The sequence below is a fragment of the Ochotona princeps genome, chromosome 14 (genome assembly GCF_030435755.1).
Source record: "Ochotona princeps isolate mOchPri1 chromosome 14, mOchPri1.hap1, whole genome shotgun sequence".
Classification (NCBI taxonomy): Eukaryota; Metazoa; Chordata; class Mammalia; order Lagomorpha; family Ochotonidae; genus Ochotona; species Ochotona princeps.
The window spans coordinates 5,120,043-5,135,551 of NC_080845.1; the positions used below are offsets into that span (position 1 = coordinate 5,120,043).

The 15,509-nt window shown below is 51.7% G+C and overlaps 1 protein-coding gene and 1 non-coding gene across 2 annotated transcripts in view; one reads left to right on the forward strand and one right to left on the reverse strand.

Moving 5' to 3' along the window:
• The window catches only part of STXBP1 (syntaxin binding protein 1), a 62,607-nt gene extending 48,709 nt beyond the window's left edge, over positions 1-13,898 (reverse strand). The window contains exon 1 of the mRNA XM_058672571.1: positions 13,712-13,898. Coding sequence (XP_058528554.1) covers positions 13,712-13,748 — 37 coding nt within the window. The 5' untranslated portion in view covers positions 13,749-13,898. The remainder of the gene's footprint in view (positions 1-13,711) is intronic.
• Positions 1,895-2,002, forward strand: LOC118759990 (U6 spliceosomal RNA). Its single transcript, XR_004996514.2, has one exon. It is a non-coding gene; the product is annotated as a U6 spliceosomal RNA (small nuclear RNA).
• Positions 13,899-15,509: the final 1,611 nt, after the last annotated feature.

The following is a 15,509-nucleotide window of genomic DNA, read 5'->3' on the forward strand; positions in this document are numbered from 1 at the left end:
CACTCCGGGGCAAATGTCAGAGACAGCCATCACTGCACCTCCTCCTGGCCATGTCCAAGAGCTGTGAAAACATAAAATACACACCAACAGTCAACTCTAAGGTCTCAACCAAAACAACCTGCACCTTCCTAAGATTACCAGCTTGTGGTGTTCAACACCGCCACACTGATATTTTGAACCGAAACTTGCTAATTGATCCTCCAGGGAAGAAGGCACTGCTATCACTTCATGTGCTGCTGAAAATGGACTGCAGAGTAGGGACGGGGTCGCTTTGATACAAGACGGCAGGACCAGCACTCACTTGGGTATCAAGGAGCATTTCACGCCTGCCATGGAAACACCAGACACTGTCCTTGCACACCACTAGCAGCAAGGCTCGTCTGTGCACGCCCATGTGCACCGCCAGCCAGCATCTTGTCTGTCTGCCAGAAGCTCAGTGCTCTTCGCTAAGCGTGCTGACCCTTGCACAATCCGCTCTCCCCCCTTCCCCCCCACAGTGTGGGCCCCAGAACGGCACTCTTGATCTTGGCAGGAACCCAAGATGTGGGACCCAGCATCTTAACCGGGAAGACGCAGCCTCTTATCTTGAAAAGGCAGTCTCCCTATGGACTGAAGGATTAGGGGAAATGCGCTTTGAAGAGAGGGGAAAAGAATGGAGTGTTTCACACAAGAAACTGAGAACAGACAGGGCACGTAAGATGACTCGGTCTAGGTGTTTCAATGGAGCGATTTTCCTTCCCCAGGAGACACTGAGCATGGCTGGTAACTTTAAGATTTCTTTATGTATTTATTTGAAAGACAGAGCAAGAGAGAGAGAGAGAATCATCATTCTGCTTGTTCACTCCCCTCCAACAGCCAGAGCTGAGCCAGCGTCAGGAGCTCCATCCAGGCCTCCCACGTAGGGACCCAAGCACTTGGACCATCTTCTGCTGTTTCTCCCGGGTACGTTAGCAGGAATGCTGGAAGCAGCGCAGGTGGGCACTTGAACTTGTACTCTGATATGGGATGCCAGGATAGCAAACAGTGATTTAACTAGCAGCACCACCACAATGTCCTGGAAGCGGCTTTCACTGTGTGGCTTGGGGCTGGGGAGGTGTGGTGCTTTAGCGCCTAAACAGTAGAGACCAGGGGAGGTGCTAAACATCCTACAGGCTACTCACTCAGAAAGCCCAACAGCAGAAGCTGAGAAATTCTCATCCTGTCCATTCACAGAGAAAGTGAAGCTGAGAGAAATAACTACTTGTGTATGACAGTGGTTGTGGGAACCTACTTACGTTCAAGTTCAAGACTGCCTAGTCCCACCGGTCCTGCTTTAAGATTTAACCTGCTTAAGGGGACCAGTGTGATAGCTCAACTAGCTGATCCTCCCCATATGGGATGCACTGGCAGCATGGCCCAGGTCCTTGTGACCCTGCACACCCACAGAAGACCTGGAAGAAGCTCCTGGCTCATGATCAGCTCAGCTCCAACCATTGTAGCCATCTGAGGAGTGATTCAGCAGATGGGGGATTTTTCTGTCTCTCCTTTTCTCTGTAACCTGATTTTCCAATAAAAATAAGTCTTAAAAGGGGAGTTTGGTGCAGTAGCCTGGTAGCTAAAGTCCTCACCTTGAACACACCAGGATCCCATATGGGTGCTGGTTCTAATCCCGGCTGCTTCACTTCCCATCCAACTTCTTGCTTGTGGCCTTGGGAAAGCAGTCAAGTATGGCCCAAAGCCTTGGGACTCTGCACCCATGTGGGAGACCAGGAAGAGTCTCCTGGTTCCTGGCTTTGAATCAGCTCAGCTCCAGCCGTTGTGGCCACTTGGGGAGTGAACTGGCGGAAGATCTTCCTCTCTGATTTCTCCTTCTCTCTGTATATCTGCCTTTCCAATAAAAATTTAAAAATAATCTGTGTTCACTTCAGCAGCACATATACTAAAATTGGAACGATACAGAGAAGATTAGCATGGCCCCTGCGCAAGGATAAAAATAATCTTTTTAAAAAATTTAAACAATTTAAGGGGGCTGGCGTGATGGCTCAACTTGCTGGCCCTCTACCTACAAGCACTAGGATCCCATACGGATGCCAGTTCTAGTCTTGGCTGCTCCATTTCTAATCCAGCTCCCTGCTTATGGCTTGGGAAGGCAGTGGAGGATGGTTTATGTTCTTGGGCCCCTGCGCCCACATGGGAGACCAGAAGCAGCTCCTGGCTCCCAGCTTTGGTAGAGTTCAGCTCTGGCTATTGCAGCCATTTGGGGAGTGTACCAGCAGGTAGAAGATCTGTCTCTCCCTCTCTCTCACTCTGCAACTCCTTTAAGTAGGGCTAAATATATCATTTAAATATACTAATACTAAATCAAAGGTCCAATCCCATGCTGCATGATAAGGTAAGTTAGAGCCCTGTGTGGAACCTGTAATAAAGCCATGACACAGAAGTCAAACTAACTCTCTCTCTCTCTCTCTCTCTCTCTCTCACACACACACACACACACAAACACACACAGCCTCAGGGAAGCTTCCAGAAGGCAGGAAATGTCCCCCACCCCCATGACAGCCCCAAGCACACAAAGGTCCAGTTCAGGAGGTCTGCTTCCTCTCTCCCAATCCTGCCGACTGGTTTCAATAAGATAACATTAAAGGAAAACATCCTGTTGGGGTCTGGCCCAGCATCCAGCCCAGGAAGGAGGTGGCGCTCCAAGGAGCGGCCCAGCGCGCAGGGCAGAGAGCAGTGGTAGCGTCACCCTCCCGCAGGGCAGAGAGCAGGGGCTGTGCTCACCCTCACACTCCCACTCGCACTGTGCAAACTGCCCGCAGCCTCCACACCTTGCACAGAGAGCATACTGCTTCTTAGGTCTGAAACCTGGCTCTGTCGTTCAGCAAGGCCACTGCTTGCCGTTTGTATGGCTGGCCTAGCTGGCTGGCTCCCCACCTCACTGGGTCAGTTCACAATACCGCATGTCTGAGCTCCGGGTTCCTGGCTTCTCAGTGGGACACAGTGGTGGCAGTGGCAGCCTCTGCCCTGGCCTGTGTCCCTGACAAGGTCATTGCCTGAGACTCTGTCATCTTCCTATTATTCTTCCTTTCACACACTTCTCGGGTAGACTTTCCTCTCTGGGTCGTCTGGAGCACAGGCCACTCCCTCTAGCTGACCAGTGACAGCAGACGGGTAGGCGGGGGGCTCTGACTCCCTGGCCATGCAGTATATGAACATTCTGCACTGAAGCTTAAAAACACTGACCTTTGCCACCTGCCCCAAGCTGGAGGATGGTGGGGTGAGACATGACTGTGAGGTTTTTCTCTCCACACCACGTAGTTCAGCGGCAAGTTCTAGATTAAAGAGCCCTACCTGGGGAGGTATCCTGGGGTCTCAAGGCGGAGCGGAGCAGCATGAAGAATGCAGCCGGAAGCAGCAGCCTGGGGCATCTAGTCCAGCCTGGTCGCAGCCTCAGCAGAGACCCAGCTTGCTACAAAATTCCTGGATCTGGTGTGTCAACCCTTTGTTGGCATAGTGAGGTTCTGGGTCGCCGTGCAGACAGCTGGCCCTGTCCTCGGACACCAGAATGAGGGTTTGTCAGGAGCAAGAGTATAGTGGTCCCCTCCTCTGGCTGGGGGCCCTGCTCCTCCTTCCCTCCTGAAATGCAAATATAACTTTTATACTCTGGGTCTGCGGGCTCATTTCCTACAAACGGCTAACTTAGCAGGCCCCTGAGTGCTGGCCCTGTGGGAGTGGAGCCTTCACTGAGCTCCAGGAACAGTGGACATCGGCCAGACATGCGCAGTTCCAAGAACTGGCAGGGTCAGCTACCTCTGGAGCTGAGAAGAATGGGCAGAAGCATAAGGCACCTGGCTGGTTTCTGAGAAGTGGGAGAGGATGGAAGAAGCAGTTTAGCCCTAGACCCTGGGGCCAGTGTGGTGCGGTAATGCGTAAAGCCACTGTCTGCAGCGCTGCATCCCATGTGGGAGCAGTTTGTGTCCTGGCTGCTCCACTGCTGATACAGCTCCCTGCCAATGGCCTGGGAAAGCAACTGAGACTGAAGTTTCAGGGAGCTGAACCCTAAGGGAAACCACTGATTAAAGTGGTGGTGGGTCCAACAGGATGGGGGTCTCATCAATCTTTGGGGCTGATGTGCTAGTCACTCCTCACAGTGTAAGCCACTAGATGACACACGTCTCTGCTTCTGTCCTGCCTTTCAAATACACAAAACAAAAGGTCCTGCCGACAGGTCGACTGGTCTTCCCTCCCCTGGCAGGACACTGAGGTGACCCCTGGCTTGTAGGAACCCCTAAGGTGGCAGCAAACTGCCTGTTAAGGGCCACCTTGCGCACTTCTTCCTCACTCAGTCCCAGAATCCTGGCAGGCAAACCTTTGTCTCCCACGGCAGAACACAGAAGAAACTTCTCTGAGGAATTAGAGTCCAATAAGAAAAAGCTAAAGACACAGACTCTGGGGTCCCCAACAAGCAGCCCACACAGGCCAGGCCACCCCGCCCCGCCCCCATCACCATGTGACAATGTTTCCCAGAAGATAATCCACCCAAATACAGGGGGAAATGCAGTAGCCGCATGGTTACCTTCTCCTCAAATCCCAAAGCAACAGGGTTGGCATCGCGGTAAAGGGGATTCAAGCTGCTACAAGCAACACCAACACCCACGTCCTACACATCTCCCTTTGTTTTTCAAAGGGATAGATCCTTAAAAAGAAAGAAAGAAATCCCCACAACAGAGCACCTTTATCTCAAACATGAGTCTGCATACTGAATAATTTTGCTTATTTTTTAAAAGACACTACATATATATGTGTGTGTATATTTGAAAGCCAGAGAGAAATATCTCCCATTTACTGGCTCACTCCCCCAAAATGGCTGCCAAAACCAGACGTGGGATGGTCTGAACTCAGGAGCCAGGGGTTTCTTCCATATCTCCTGAGAGGATGCGGATCCCAATCACTTGGGCTGTCCTCCCCTGCTTCCCCAGGCATATTACCAGGGAGCTGGACTGGAAGTGGAACAGCCAGGACTTGAACCGGTGCCCACATGGGATGCCGGCACCACAGGAAGAGAATTAGGTTCCTATGCCATGGTGCCAGCCTCAAGATTTATTATTTATTTATATATTTGAGAATCAGAGTGTCAAGAAAGAGAGAAAAGCAGAGACAGAGCAAAAGAGAGAAAAATGTCCATATGTTGGTTCAGTTCCCAGATAACCACAACAGCCAGGGGCCAGGAACTCCACCCCAGTCTTGGCAGAGGCTCAAGCAGTTGGGTCATCATGTGTTGTTTCCCAGCTGCAGCAGCAGGAAGCTGGACTGGAAACAGAGCAGCCCGTACTGTAACGAGTATGGGATAGAGGCCCAGCAGCACAAACAAGGGTTTAATCTGCAGTGCCAGGCCACACTGAGTAATTTCTCAGGGGTTTCTTTATAGCACCGTATCCTTTTAAAGCCCATGATGGGAAATCAACAAGGGCTGAAGGGGCACTCTTGTCCAGTTCCAATGTGTGATTTCTCTTACATCCCTAGCAACTGGCGCCAACACCGTCCATGAGTCCAGGGACCAGGCAGGGTATTCACTCGATGTGCTCTGCGGGCATTTCCAGCTAACAAGCCTCCCAGCCCAGAATGGGGGGCTCACTCCTGAGAGGAGGACCCTGGAAGCTGCTCAGCATCAGTCAGAGCGGGGCCAGTGAATCAAAGTCAGACGCCGGGCCCGGCGGCATGGTCTAGCAGCTAAAGTCCTCGCCTTGAACGTGCCAGAATCCCATATGGGCACTGGTTCTAATCCCGGCAGCCCTGCTTGCCATCCAGCTCCCTGCTTGTGGCCTGGGAAAGCAGTCGAGGATGGCCCAAAGCCTTGGGACCCTGCACCTGCGTGGAGGTCCGAAGACGTTCCTGGCTCCTGGCTTTGGATTGGCTCAGCTCTCCTCCTCTCTGTATATCTGACTTTGCAATAAAAAAATTAATCTTTAAACAAAACAAAACAAAGTCAGACGCTGCCCTACTGGGGGTGCTGCTCCCTCGCACTCCCAGGGTTGCCAGCTGCTGTGGCTGAGCCTATGGCCCCCAGCATCTTCGCTCACTCTCTATCCCCTTGCCTGGGTCCAGCCTGTTCCCCCACTCCACTCCCTGGAAGATGCCCCAACCCAAGCCTGCAGCTCACACCTCCGCCCGCCCTCTTCTTGTCGGCCTCTGAGCTTCTCCCCTCAGAGGGTAAGCAGGCCTTCCATGCTGACCGTTCCCACAACCTATTTCTTTTTCCTTCTCATTTTCATTTTTCAGCCAGGGTCCCGGTCATCCAACTGGCTCCCCACGGCTCAGAGAGTACAGATATATGATCTCAGGAAGGCTAAGGGTGCTCTGGCACTTCTCCAGCCAGACTGAACCCTCCCCGCTCTCAGGTCAACCTCAGATGCTCCTCTGCCCAGCTGCCTAGCACCAAGGTCCTGTTGCACCTCATCAGCCTTCCTCATCCCCAAGGGCTCCAGTGTTCCCCATGCCGCCTCTGTCAGAGCACATTCCCCGCTGTGTGACACCACTTGTCTGCAGGTCACAAGGGAAACTCAGAAGAAGCTCCTGGCTCCTGGCTTCGGTCCAGCCCAGCCATGGCTGTTGCGGACATTTGGGTTTGACCCAGCTGATGGATGACTTCTCTCTTGTCCTGCCTTCTCTCTCTATAACCCAGCTTTCCAAATAAACCATATATATATATATATATATATATATATATATATATGTATTTTAATTTACTTGATTTTCTTCATCACTCTCTAGATGCTTTTCTTTTTATGAATAAAAATAGGCTTTGCTAGGCCTGGTGCTGTGGCCTAGCAGCTAAAGTCCTCTCCTTGAACGCACTGGGATCCCATATGGGCATCGGTTCTAATCCCGACAGCTCCATTTCCCATCCAGCTCCCTGCTTGTGGCCTGGGAAAGCAGTCGAGGACGACCCAAAGCCTTGGGACCCTGCACCCGTGTGGGAGACCTGGAGGAGGTTCCTGGCTCCTGGCTTCGGATCAGCTTAGCACCAACCATTGCGGTCACTTGGGGAGTGAATCATCGGATGGAACATCTTCCTCTTTGTCTCTCCTCATCTCTGTATATCTGTCTTTGCAATAAAAATAAATAAATCTTTAAAAAAAACTAGGTGTGGGCCCGGCGGCGTGGCCTAGAGGCTAAAGTCCTCCCCTTGAACACCCCGGGATCCCATATGGGTGCTGGTTCATATCCCAGTGGCTCTGCTTCCCATCCAGCTCCCTGCTTGTGGCCTGGGAGGGCAGTAGAGGACGGCCCAAAGCCTTGGGACCCTGCACTCGTGTGGAAGACCTGGAGGGGGTTCCTGGATCCTGGCTTCGGATCGGCATAGCATCGGCCATTGCGGTCCCTTGGGGAGTGAATCATCGGACGGAGGATCTTCCTCTCTGTCTCTCCTCCTCTCTGTATATCTGACTTTGTAATAGAATAAATAAATCTTAAAAAAAAAAAAACTAGGTTAAAAAGGTTACTATTTTATTTTTAAAGATTTTTAATTTTTGTATTTTAATTTTTTATATACTTTATATATTTTTTATTGGCAAGTCAGATATGCAGTGATGAGGAGAGGCAGATATCTTCTGTCTGATGATTCACTCCCCAAGTGGCCACAACAGCAGGAGCTGAGACAATCTGAAGCCAGGAGCCAGGAGCCAGGAGCTCCTCTGGGTCTCCCTCACAGGTACAGGGTCCCACGGCTTTGGGCCGTCCTCCACTGCTTTCCCAGGCCACAAGCAGGGAGCTGGATGGCAAGTGGGGCCACCAGGATTAGAACCAGCACCCATAAGGGATCCAGACATGTGCAAGGCAAAGACTTTAGCCACTAGGCTAGCATGCTGAACCCTAAAATACTAATTTCTAATTATTTATAGCTAGTAACCAGAAATACAGTCTTTTTTATAAACTGAACTTATATCCTGGAACCTTAATGGACTTTGTATAATTGTGTTCATCTTTCTATTTGTTTTGTTTTTCATTTATTTGAGAGGCAAAGTCACATAGAGAGGGGTTCTTGCTGGTTCACTCCCAAATGGCCGCAATGGCCAGATCAGAATCAAACTAAAGCCAGGAGCCAGGAGCCTCTTTTGGGTCTCCCTCGTGAGTGCAGAGATCAAGACACTCAGGCTCTTTCATTTCTTTCCCAGGCAATTCAGCAGGAAGCTAGATCAGAAGCGGAGCACCTGGGATCTAAACTGGCACTCATATGAAATATTGTTACCACAGGCAATATGCCTGTTATGCCACAGTGCCGGGTCCTGTTTGCTTTTTAAGATGGGTGTAAGTGCAGTAGCCTAGTGGCTAAAATCCTTGCCTTGCTTATACCAGGATCCCAGATGGGCGCCAGTTCTAATCTCAGCTGTTCTACTTCCCATCCAGCTCCCTGCTTGTGGCCTGGGAAAGCAGCGGAGGACGGCCCAAAGCCGTGGGACCCTGCACCTGCGTGGGAGACCCAGAGGAGGTTCCTAATTCCTGGCTTCGGATCAGCTCCGTTCTGGCTATTTAGCCACTTGGGGAGTCAATCAAGAGATGGAAGATCCTCTCTCTCTCCTTCTTTCTATAAATCTGCCTTTCCAATAAAAATAAATAAATATGTTTTAAAAGATGGGGGGATTTATTTGACAATCAGAACTACAGAAAAAGAGGGAGACACAGAAAGAAAACTTCCATTCTCTGGTTCACAAGGCCAGGGCTAGACCAGACTGAAGCCAGGAGCCTAAAATTCCACCCAGGTCTCCCACATGGATGCAGAGGCCCAAGCCCTCGGGTGATCCTCTGCTACTTTCCCAGGTGCACCAGCAGGGAGCTTGACCAGAAGTGGAGCAGCCGGGACTCGAACCAGCATTCAGGAGATACCAACGCCACAAGTGGCAGCTTAAACCCCGAGGCACACGGTCAACTTCTCCTTATCTTATCAAGCAGAGCTGATCCTGTGTTTGTGAAGCTAAGAATGAAGAAATCCACACTACCTTCCAAAGGAAGATAAAACATTAAAAATAAGCTTTTTGGAGCCAGTGCTGTGATGTAGCGGGTAGAGTCCGATGTCTGTAGTGCTAGCATTCCTTATGGGCAAGAGTTCAAATACCACTTGCTTCACTTCCCATCCACCTCCCTGCTTACGGCCTGAAAAAACAGCGGAACTGGCCCAAGTCCTCAGGTCCCTGTACCCATGTGAAAGACATGGGCTTCGGACTGGCCCCCTCTGGCCTGAGCAGTCATTTGGGGGTGAACCAGTGAATGACAGATCTCTCTCTCTGTTTTTCCTCCCACCCTCTGTAATTCTGTCTTTAAGTAAAATTAAAAAAAAAAAAAAAAAACCTTTGGGCCCACCACAATGGCTCAGTGGCTAACCCTTATCTTGCAAGCACCAGGATCCCATAATGGACACTAGTTCTATTCCTGGCAGCTCCACTTCCCAACCAGCTCCCTGCCTGTGGCCTGGGAAAGCAATAGAGGATGATTCAAGGCCTTGGGACCCTGCACCCACATCGTGACCCAGAAGAAGCTCCTGGCTTCAGACATGCTCAGCTCTAGCCACTGCAGCCACTTGGGGAATGAACCAGTGGATAGAAGATCTTTCTCGCTGTCATTCCTTGTCTCTGTAAATCTGCCTTTCCAAGAAAAATAAATTTGAAAAAAAAAAAAATTAGGGACCTGTGCGATAGCATAGTGGTTAAAGTCCTTGCCTTGCAAACCCGGGATCCCATATGGGCGCCAGTTCTAATCTTGGCTGCTCCACTTCCCATCCAGCTCCCTGCTTGTGGCCTGGGAAAGCAGTCGAGGACGGCCCAAAGCCTTGGAACTCTGCACCTGCATGGGAGACCTGGAAGAGCTCCTGGCTCCTGGCTTCAGATAGGCTCAGCTCCAGCCGTTTCAGCCACTTGGGGAGTGAACCATCGGATGGAAGATCTTCCTCTCTGTCTCTCCTCCTCTCTGTATATCTGACTTTGCAATCAAAATAAAATAAATCTTTAAATATATATATATACATATATTAAAACCCTGAAATTTTAAAAATTGACAATATCTAGAATAAGAATTCCCATATGCTATCGACAGAAATGCAAAATAGTATTATCACTTTGGAAAGCAGACAGTTTCTTAACAGATTAACTAGACGTGTAATCACATGATCGATTAGTTCCCTCCTGGTTATTTATATAGTTAAAAGATACAGCCACCAAAACCTGACTGAAGCTTACTTGGTTGTTTTTGTTTAGTTGTTTGTTTTTTAATATGTATTTAGGAGCCTGGCACAATGGCTCAGTGGCTAACTCTTCACTTTGCAAGCACCAGGATCCCATGTGGCAGCTGGTTCATACTCCAGCTACTCGCTGTTCATCCAGCTCCCTGCTCGTGACCCAGGAAAGCAGTCGGGGACGGCCCAAAGCCATGGGACCCTGCACCTGCATGGGAAACCCAGAAGAGGATCTGGGCTCTTGGCTTCGGATCAGCACAGCACCAGCTGTCGCAGTCGCTTGGGGAGTGAATCATCGGATGGAAGATCTTCCTCTCTGTCTCTCCTCCTCTCTGTATATCTGACTTTGCAATCAAAATAAATAAATCTGAAAAAAAAAAAAACTTTATCCCAAACTCCTCTTCCTCCCCTAGCACCCCCGCCCCAGAGGACAGTTATTCTATCCCTTCCCCCAAATCCTCTAACAGCATTACTGGCCCTCATGGTAGATCTCTTTGTAACCACAGTTACTGAAGTCCCTGTCAGCTAAGAACCACGCACCCCGTTCCCCATTAAACATTCAAAAGCACCTCCCCACGAGACAGGTGTTATTTTTTACCCATTTTGTAGTTGAAATGGAGGAACAAAAACACTCCCCTACTCACCCAAGTCACACAGCTAATTCCAAAGTCCTCTCGCTAAGTCTCACACTTTGCAGCCAGTCATTCACAGTGACTGTCAGACGTGAACTCTGCCCTGAAGACGCATCCAAGAAAGACAGCCTCCTACTTCTCTCCAAAAAACCTTAGAACCCAGCTGGGCAAGACCAATGCAAGCAAGCGTAACACAGAGCACACCCTAAATGTGCCAGGGAAGTACCAGGGAAGACATGCCAGGACTGCCTGGTGCAGCGGGAAGGGACAGCAGCCCCATGACATTCTTCTCTGAATACCCCAGAGTTCCTAGCAGCCTCTGAGCAAACATTTCAGAACGAATGTCTGAGCTGAAGACACAGTCTCTCTTTTTGTTATACTGCAGCCACTCAATAAAGGTCAACTCGGTCGTTCTGCTTCTTCACTCTGTAAGTCGGCCTTTCCAGTCAAAATAAAATATTGAAAAAGGGTGGGGGGAGGAGCTGGCACAATGGCTCAACTGGCTAACCGGCTAATCCTCTTCCTCCAAGTGCAGGCATCCCATATAGGCACCTGTCCATGTCCCAGCTGCTCCAACCCCATTCCAGCTCCCTGCTTGTGGCCTGGGAAAGCACTGGAGGATGACCCAAAACCTTGGGACCCTGAAACTGCGTGGGAGACCCGGAAGGCGCTTCTGGCTCCTGGTTTCAGATCAGCTTCATCTCGGCTCCGGCCTTTGTGGCCATCTGGGGAGTGAACCAGAAGATAGAAGATCTCTCTCTGTTCCTCTCTTTGTAACTGTTTCAATAAATACATAAATTAAAAAATATAATATTGCTGTGGTCAAAATAATAGTCAATGCATTAAAAAAACACACAAGTGCCAAAACACACAAACAACAAAACACCCAAACAAGATCATTTGAATTGCTGTGAAGATAAACACATTTTCATTTTTAACAAATACGACGATGAACAATATATATGGGATTGACAAGGCCAAGCTGTGATGGTGATTTTCAAATGGATTTGCAGTGACTACCAAAAACCAAAAAAACAAAAAACAAAAAACACCTAATTTTACTTTCAGTTTGTTACTTAAGTAAAACGCTGTTCACACACAGGCCATATTTCTACAGACCGCCTTGGTTTTATTTTTGTACACAGTAGCTTTGCTTTGTTCAAAAAAAATTCTTGGGCCATATGGCATATTGATTTTTTTAAACCATTATGCTCGCTTCTAAAAAAAAAGGTGAGAAAGGAGGCCCAAGGAGCCACCTGCATGGATGAGAATCTTGGCAGAATGCAAACCCTTGGTTTTTGTAACAATTAGAGATTTTACCTTCAAGGTGCAGCACTCAAATATAACATTGGAAACAATGTAACATTTTGGAATGCTTTAAAAGCTAATGCGAGGAAGTGGTATAAACAGAATGATGAGTTTATTTTTTCTAACTAAAATTACAAGGTAATGGACACTGTGTGTGTGTAAAACTTAATTACCACCTATTTTAGCAAGCCTTTTACCTGTTCCTACCACGCATGTCTTTTGCATGAGTCAAATGAGGGTGTCGAGGTTGCAGAATCCCTGTGCACTCTCCATCCCTGACCCAGCCTCAAAATGCGATAGAAAACAGAAGGCGTAAGCAAGGGCAATGCAGGTGCAACACTGAGCACTTAAAAAAAAATTGTTCACCTGGGGTTCAGTTTTTGCAGCAATTTACGTCTGAGCTAATAAATCAAGAAAGCCTATGCAACACCATTCTTGCATAGGAATAACAGGGTGCTCAAAAAAATTTTTAAAAAGAACACTACACAGCGAAAAGCATTCAATAGAAAAAAAAAGAGGAAACTACATCTCCATTTTCACCATTTTTATACTGTTTTTCCTTTTTTATCCTCTCCTACAGAGCGAAGTCCAGTCTTCATTTCCTGTTCATCCCAAAGCAGCAGCCAAAGCCACAGCAGCAGCCTGGCCCGGTTTAGGAGATGAAAACAGAGCCCAAACACCGATCTTTCGACACCTGCGGCCCATCTAACGGGACCGAGAACATCCTGCATCAGCCCTCACCCCGCTGCAGACGACGCTCGCCTCCACCCATTTCTTTCAAAATCCATTTATGCTGTTTTTCCTGCAGCTCCACAAACAACCATCCTCCCTCCCACCACCGCCCGCACCCTTCGCCCGCAACGCTGTGCCCAGCCAGCTGCGAGTCCCGCCAAAGGGAGACTGCGGACTGCGGCGCCTGCAGACTCGCCCCGCCCGCCGAGCGCGCGATCTCGCCCGGGGGGCTCCGCCGTCTCCCCCAAAGCACCAGCAGCATCGCGCAGGGGTCGTGACCCCGAGAAGACCCCACCCTCGGGGGGGAGCCCACGTCGTGAGGAGGCGCGGTGGTCTTTGGAAACCCCTGGGAACCCTTGCGGACGCCCAGGCGGCCCCGGGGTGGCCCCGGCTAGCCGCGCCGCTCCCAGGTGGGTCTCGGCCGCCCGCGCTCAAGGCTCGTCCCCTCCCCAGGACGCCGGAGGAGGACGCCACCCGGGGCCCGCTCGTCACGACTCAGCCGGGAGAGGGTGGGGGAGAGGGAGGGGCTGGGGACAGGGAATAAAAAAGGCTGGGGAGGGAGCGGGGGCACCGCGGGGAGGGCGCTGGGGGGACCCCGGGCGGGCGGCGGGGGTGGGCGCGAGCGAGGGGACGAGGTGCCGGGGAGGGATGGAGAGGCTCCGGGGGCGACGGGGAGATGTGCGGTGACTGGGGGAGGCCGGCGGGCAGGGGCAGGGCGCGGGGGCCGCAGGTTCGGGTCCCTGGCCGGCGGCCGGCGCTGGGAGCCCCCTCAGGCCCGGCATGGCGAGGGTGGGCAGCGGCGGAGCCCGGGCGCCGCGGGGGCAGGACCACTTACTCTCTCCGACCACGGCTTTGAGGCCGATGGGGGCCATGGCGCTGCGCGACTCTGCCGGCTCCGACCTTCGTCTCGCGCCGCCCGCGGACCCCGCCGCAGCCCGCCGCCCCGCAGCGCGCTCGGGACCGACTGAGGCGCGGACGCGCGGGGGCGCGGCGCGGGCCAGAGCGAGGCTGCGGGGCCGCCGGCGTGCGCGCGCGGGGGGGCGGGGCCGGCCCGGGGCGGGGCCTCGGCTGTCAGGGCCGCGTCATCCACGCGCCTCCGCCAATCGCACTGCGGCCCGGGCGCCCGGCCCCGCCCTCCGGGCTGCGGCTGCCGCTCCCTCCCCGGCCGCTCCCGCGGAGAGTGCGCGCGCGCGCCCGGGGCGCAGGGTCCTAAAGTCCCCTGTGCCGCCTCCGCACTAGGGTGTCTGGCCGCTAGCCTCTTCCTGGAGGCCTTTCTGGTCATCCTCCGAGCCCTGCATGAATTCCGAGGCTGGCTGTCTCGTGAGCTACCGCGTGATGCCTGTGCTTATCCACACCCACCTGTGCCTGGGCACCTATGTCCACAGAACTGCCATTCTCAGAACTTAGTCTATGCCAAGCGCCCTACGGGCATCATCTCGCTCAACGCTCACCATAATTGGTCATTGTTTTCCATCTCCATTTTCAAATGTAGGGATAAAAAAAATCAGGTGAGAGATGACAGAAAAAAGCCCAAAATCGCTGCCCTTAGCTCCACTGTGCCTGTATCTGGAACTACAATCTAGCACCAGCCAGATTCCGGGCCCAGCCCTGGGATGCTCAGAAGGTTGGCGTTTCTAAGTTCCCAATCTAACAGAAGCATACAGTAGAAGTGGGGTTGACTCTGGCCCCAATACCTTCTTCCCATCCACATTTACCGAACTGGCCCCAGGTCAGCTTCCTTGAAGAAAAATGCGTTGTGCCCATTGAAACTCAAATAAAGAGAGTCAGCATTAAAATCAGTGACTCCACGTGACATGCTTGCAGGAGTCCTAGCCCCAGGTCCTTTTCTTTATGTTATTAAGAAATGGAGTTGTCTTAGAGCTATCACTGTGGCATATCAAACTAATCCTCCACCTTGTAGCTCCAGGTTCTAGTCCCAGTTGCTCCACTTCTCATCCGGCTTCTCGCCTGGGAAGGCAGCGGTGCGTGGTTCCAGGCCACTGCTTCCTACTGAACAAGACTCGGAGATCGCTTTCTGAAGTTCTGAAGCAAAGAGTGGCTCAGAGCCAGAACCAGAAGCCCCGGTCCTTGTTTTGCTTGCCAGCCCCAGGCCAGACAGATGCGGCCATCCTCCCACCCGATGGCAGCCCACACTGACAGTCCTCACTGCAGCGTCCCCAGACTAGGGTGGTGGTGGGATTAATGTGTCATCTCTCACACCTCTGTCCTCCCCTGGCCTGGGGAACAGGCCCCTGAATGTATTCAAGGAAGAACAGGCTCATTTGCCAACTGGGAGACCTATATCCATGTGCAAAGGTATGGGTTCCTTCCCTTTCCAGCTGGCACCAGTCAGCAGGGACACCTGCCATGAAAATGCGAAGTGCCAGCTAAGGTGTCGAGATGGCAGGGAGCTCTTGCTTTCATTCACCCATCAGGACTGCTGAGCGCTGCCCAGCCCCCGGCCATGTGCTGTGGGTAGACGTGAGTGGGAACTAAAGGGTCAGCCACAGGATCGAGTCCCCATTCTGACGAGCAGGACCGGTGAAGGGCTGCGAGCCACATAGCAGGGACTCTGTGGGCTGGGGTTCGGGCGCAGCCAGCCAGGAAACTAGCCAGGCCTGGAGGAATACCCA